The sequence below is a fragment of the Hyperoodon ampullatus genome (genome assembly GCF_949752795.1).
Source record: "Hyperoodon ampullatus genome assembly, chromosome: 6".
Classification (NCBI taxonomy): domain Eukaryota; kingdom Metazoa; phylum Chordata; class Mammalia; order Artiodactyla; family Ziphiidae; genus Hyperoodon; species Hyperoodon ampullatus.
The window spans coordinates 44,452,559-44,458,558 of NC_136919.1; the positions used below are offsets into that span (position 1 = coordinate 44,452,559).

The following is a 6,000-nucleotide window of genomic DNA, read 5'->3' on the forward strand; positions in this document are numbered from 1 at the left end:
CCTTCTGGCTTGCAGAGTTTCTGCTGAAAGATCAGCTGTTAACCTTATGGGGATTCCCTTGTATGTAATTTGTTGTTTTTCCCTTGCTGCTTTTAATATTTTTTCTTTGTATTTAATTTTTGATAGTTTGATTAATATGTGTCTTGGCGTGTTTCTTCTTGGTTTTATCCTGTATGGGACTCTCTGCGCTTCCTGGACTTGATTGACTATTTCCTTTCCCATGTTATGAAGTTTTCAACTATAATCTCTTCAAATATTTTCTCAGTCCCTTTCGTTTTCTCTTCTTCTTCTGGGACCCCTATAATTCAAATGTTTGTGTGTTTGATGTTGCCCCAGAGGTCTCCAAGACTGACCTCAATTCTTTTCATTCTTTTTTCTTTATTCTGTTCTGCAGTAGTTACTTCCACTATTTTGTCTTCCAGGTCACTTATCCATTCTTCTGCATCAGTTATTCTGCTATTGATTCCTTCTAGAGAATTTTAAATTTCATTTATTCTCTTGTTCTCCATTGTTTGTTTGCTCTTTAATTCTTCTAGGTCCTTGTTTAACGTTTCTTGTATTTTCTCCATTCTGTTTCCAAGATTTTGGATCATGTTTACTATCATTACTCTGAATTCTTTTTCAGGTAGACTGCCTATTTCCTCTTCATTTGTTTGGTCTCGTGGGTTTTTACCATGGTCCTTCATCTGCTGTGTTTCTCTGTCTTCTCATTTTGCTTAACTTACTGTGTTTGGGGTCTCCTTTTCACGGGCTGCAGGTTTGTAGTTCCTGTTGTTTTTGGTGTCTGCCCCCAGTGTCTGAGGTTGGTACAGTGGGTTGTGTAGGCTTCCTGGTGGAGGGGACTAGTGCCTGTGTTCTGGTGGATGAGGCTGGATCTTGTCTTTCTGGTGGGCAGGACTGCATCTGGTGGTGTGTTTTGGAGTGTCTGTGGCCTTATTCTGATTTTAGGCAGCCTCTCTGCTAATGGGTGGGGTTGTGTTCCTGTCTTGCTAGTTGTTTGGCATAGGGTGTCCAGCACTGTAGCTTGCTGGTCATTGAATGAAGCTGGGTCTTAGCGTTGAGATGGAGATCTCTGGGATAGCTTTCGCCGTTTGATATTACATGGAGCTGGGAGGTCTCTGGTGGACCAATGTCCTGAACTCAGCTCTCCCTCCTCAGAGGCACTGGCCTCACACCCGGCCGGAGCACCAAGACCCTGTCAGCCACACGGCTCAGAAGAACAGGGAGAAGAAAAGAAAGAAAGAAAGAAAAATAAAATAAAATAAGTTATTAAAATAAAAAATAATTATTAAAAATTAAAAAGTAATTAAAAAAAGAAACAAAGAAGAGAGCAACCAAACCAAAAAACAAATTCACCAATGATAACAAGTACTAAAAACTATAGTAAAAAAAAAAAAATCCAGACAGACAGAACCTTAGGACAAATGGTAAAAGCAAAGCTATACTGACAAAATTATACAAAGAAGCATACACATACACACTCACAGAAAGAGAAAGAGAAAAAATATATACATATCTATATATATATAAAAAAAAGGAAGAGAGCAACCAAATCAATAAACAAATCTACCAATGATAATAAACTCTAAATACTAAACTAAGATAAACATAAAGCCAGGAACAAATTAGATGCAGAAAGCAACCCCAAGTCTACAGTTGCTCCCAAAGTCCACCTCCTCAATTTGGGATAATTCATTGTCTATTCAAGTATTCCACAGATGCAGGGTACATCAAGTTGATTGTGGAGATTTAATCTGCTGCTCCTGAGGCTGCTGGGAGAGATTTCCCTTTCTCTTCTTTGTTCGAACAGCTCCCGGGGTTCAGCTTTGGATTTGGCCCCGCCTCTGCATGTAGGTCGCCTGAGGGCGTCTGTTCTCGCTCAGACAGGACGGGGTTAAAGTAGCAGCTTATTAGGGGGCTCTGGCTCACTCAGGCCAGGGGGAGGGAGGGGTATGGAATGCGGGGCGAGCCTGCAGCGGCAGAGGCCAGCATGATGTTGCACCAGCCTGAGGCACGCCGTGTGTTCTCCCAGGCTAGTTGTCCCTGGATCACGGGACCCTGGCAGTGGCGGGCTGCACAGGCTCCTGGGAGGGGAGGTGTGAACAGTGCCCCGTGCTTGCACTCAGGCTTCTTGGTGGCTACAGCAGCAGCCTTAGCATTTCATGCCCGTCTCTGGGGTCTGCGCTGATAGCAGCAGCTCTTGCCCGTCTCAGGAGCTCGTTTAGGTGGTGCTCTGAATCCCCTCTCCTCGCGCACCCCGAAACAATGGTCTCTCGCTTCTTCGGCAGTTCCAGAGCTTCTCCCGGACTCCCTCACGGCTATCTGTGGCGCAATAGCCCCCTTCAGGCTGTGTTCACGCAGCCAACCCCAGTCCTCTCCCTGGGATCCGACCTCCGAACCGCGAGCCTCAGCTCCCAGCAACCCCCCCCCCCCCCGGCGGGTGAGCAGACAAGCCTCTCGGGCTGTTGAGTGCTGGTCAGCACCGATCCTCTGTGCGGGAATCTCTCCGCTTTGTCTTCCGCACGCACCCCTGTTGCTGCGCTCTCCTCCGCGGCTCCGAAACTGCCCCCCTCCGCCACTAAAGTCTCCGCCCGCGAAGGGGCTTCTAGTGTGTGCAAACCTTTCCTCCTTCACAGCTCCCTCCCACTGGTGCAGGTCCCATCCTTATCCTTTGTCTCTGTTTATTCTTGTTTCTTTTGCCCTACCCAGGTACATGGGGAGTTTCTTGCCTTTTGGGAGGTCTGAGGTCTTCTGCCAGCGTTCAGCAGGTGTTCTGTAGGAGCTGTTCCACATGTAGATGTATTTCTGATGTATTTGTGCCGAGGAAGGTGATCTCCATGTCTTACTCCTCCGCCATCTTGAAGGTCTCCCCCAAAACTCTATTCTTGTATCAATTTAAACCACTATAAAACTCTGCATGTCAGGATACTAGAGTCAGAAGATCTGGTTGGGATCCTAATTTCTTTTACTGGCTGTGTGACTATGGGTGAATAAATCTTTCTTTAGTTTGTTCCTTCAGTGTTGAAATTCTGGAAGAGGGAAACTTTATATTGTGAGGAATCTAAGTGGGCTTGGGAGTGAGCCTTTCCAATGAGCCCATCTCTGCTCTTTCTCATATGATCTTTAAAAATTAAGATGCCTGGCTCCCTCCCCAAGACACTGTGACCTGGGCATCAGGATTTTTTTTTTCGTTGAAATATAGTTGATTTACAATATTCTTTAGTTTCAGGTGTACAGCAAAGTGATTCAGTTATATATATACACACACGCTCTTTTTCAGATTCTTTTCCATTATAGGTTATTAGGCCAAAGTATTTTTTTTTTAATTTGATTTAATTTTTTTATACAGCAGGTTCTTTTTTTTGTTGTTGTTGTTGGGGGTAGGAGTTTATTAATTAATTTTTGCTGTGTTGGGTCTTCGTTTCTGTGCGAGGGCTTTCTCTAGTTGGGGCAAGCGGGGGCCACTCTTCATCGTGGTGTGCGGGCCTCTCACTACCGCGGCCTCTCCTGTTGCGGAGCACAGGCTCCAGACGCGCAGGCTCAGTAGTTGTGGCTCACGGGCCCAGTTGCTCCGTGGCATGTGGGATCCTCCCAGACCAGGTCTCGAACCCGTGTCCCCTGCATTAGCAGGTAGATTCTCAACCACTGCGCCACCAGGGAAGCCCCAGGCCAAAGTATTTTTAAAAGCTTCCAGGTGACACTAATGTGCAGCAAAGTTTGGGAGCCACTGTGATCACTATGATCAACTTTGTACCTGCTAATTCCACATGAGGATCTATGTCATTTGCTAGTTCAGGTATTTTGTTTGTGAGCAGAATTTTAAAAACCAGAAAATCAATCATTTTTTTCTTTCTTTTATTGAGTAGAGTTGATGTATGATATATAAGTTTCAGGTGTACAAAAGAGTTATTCACAGTTTTTAAAGGTTATATAGAAAATCATTTATGTTTTAAACCAGGGTCACAAACTAAAATGCCTGCAGGAGCCAGGAAGCCAAAGTGAGCGGTGGGACTGCAGCAGTTGTCTAAATTGGCAGGGGCAGCTCTGCTCCAGCTGCTGTTGCCAGGCAGAAATTGTCAGTTTTTCTCATTTTCTTTAAAATCCGGAAATCTGTATTTTTATATGAAACTTTCCACTTTTTAAATTTTGCATCACATATTATTTTATAGGCTAAGTAAAACATGTCTGTGGGCAGATTTGGCTTGGGAGCTGCCAGTGTGCAACTTCTGTTTTTAAACTTGGTTCTTACAGGACCAGAAGTGTACTAATTGCATCATCAACATATGTTAAAGTTGGCATTTTTTCTTTGCATTAGGTCTAGTACCTATATGGACTTCCCTTAAGTAAGTTTTGTCTTTGATATTAGATTATTCTATGATTTGAGGGCCTCAAGCTTTGATAACTTCACTCACTCCTATCACTCATTCCAGCAGGGTGGTCCCCACTGAGGGGTATGCTGTCATTTCCATTTTGATGCTGAAAGCAGTGGCATGTACCCCAGAGTACATTCAGACAGAAGAACCCTGCTCTCATGCTTGGAGTGCCAATCAAGACTAGATTTTCACACATATAATGCCAAGTCCCAGAAGATTCCCTGGAGATATGACCAGGATTTAAAATGTGATTCACCAGTGGCAAGCCCAGCAGAGGCAGGTGTGGAAGGGCACCAGAGAGGCCTAAAGCACCTCTATGTTTCCAGGGGTACCAAAATCTCTAGAAGACTACTTCTCAGTTTTGTTCTATTAATTGAAAGTTCTCAGTTATTCACATGCAAGATGCCTCTAAGTGAAATAAGAATAATTCATGTTCACACTTCTGTTCATCTCAAAGAAGTCACTTAACAAAAAAAGCTGGAAGACAATTTATATTGCATGATAATAATGTAGTTATGTTAAGATATCATGATTAAAATACCTGTTTTGGAGGAAACCTCTAATTTTTTTTCTGCTTTTGGATTATTTTTAGATCATGATGCTGGAAATGGAGTACAGAACCCAGAAGAAGCAGGCATGGTTTCAGAAGAATTAAAATGGGCATCCAGAACTGAAAGTATAAAATTAAGTGGAAGGGAAAGACAATTAGACAGTTCCACAAGCTTAAGAACACAACCAAATCCTCTGAAGTTCTGGGAAGAAGGCCCAGAATTACCACCAATTTATAGCTCTTTAGCACCCACTAGTGGGCATTTGTTAAGCAATGATGCCAAAACAGAAAGGGATGACAATCAGTTTACAAAATCTCACAGTCGACCAACACCCCAAATTCAGCCAGGAGGAAATGTGGCACAGTTGCATAGTGTCACGCCTGTAAAGTTGTGTCGCAAAGAGTTACGTCAGATTTCTGCCTTGGAGCTGTCGTTACGAAGTTCCAGTCTTGGAGTTGGGGTTGGATCTATGACTGCTGATTCCATTGAAGTAGCTAGGAGAACGAGTGACTTAAAAACTTAGGCATTTAATAAGAAAACTTTTAATTTACTAGGTGGGTAAGATTCCTTTTTCTAATCTGTTAGAAATTAAAGCTTAAGCTCACTGGCTGTTCCCTCAGGATAAAAGAAGAAGGGGAGGAAGTAATCCCTAATCCTTTTGTATACCATGGATATGTATATCTTCTATAGTATATTTGAGGAGTTTTAATTTGTATTTCCATAATAACCAAACACATGCTTTATCAAGTAATGGAACATTTAAATGTTTCCACTTCTAAATTTGCTTAAAATTTTTTCCAGGCATATTTGAAGAACAAAACTAAGAGTAGAATAATAAACTAAAATATCCATCAAATGTATATTATTATAATATAAAAGTATATTATTATATTATAAAAGTATGTTATAATACAATAATTATAAAATAAATTTATATTGTTATTCTAAAATACAAGTATATTTTGTTATTTTTAAAAAAAACAGTTAAATATTGCTTATATCAGAGAGAGAGTCACCTGCTGCATATGTTTTGGCTGAAACAGCTGAAAATTTGTGCCAGAATGCACTCTATGGGC

General features: G+C 42.1%; 1 protein-coding gene across 6 annotated transcripts in view; it reads left to right on the forward strand.

Moving 5' to 3' along the window:
- Positions 1–5,447, forward strand: part of KIF27 (kinesin family member 27) — a gene marked incomplete at both ends in the record, with an annotated part of 87,765 nt that extends 82,318 nt beyond the window's left edge. For all 6 annotated transcript variants that reach the window (XM_079705699.1, XM_079705702.1, XM_079705701.1 and 3 more), the window contains one exon: positions 4,966–5,447. In XM_079705699.1, the coding sequence (XP_079561825.1) occupies positions 4,966–5,447 (482 nt within the window). The remainder of the gene's footprint in view (positions 1–4,965) is intronic.
- Positions 5,448–6,000: the final 553 nt, after the last annotated feature.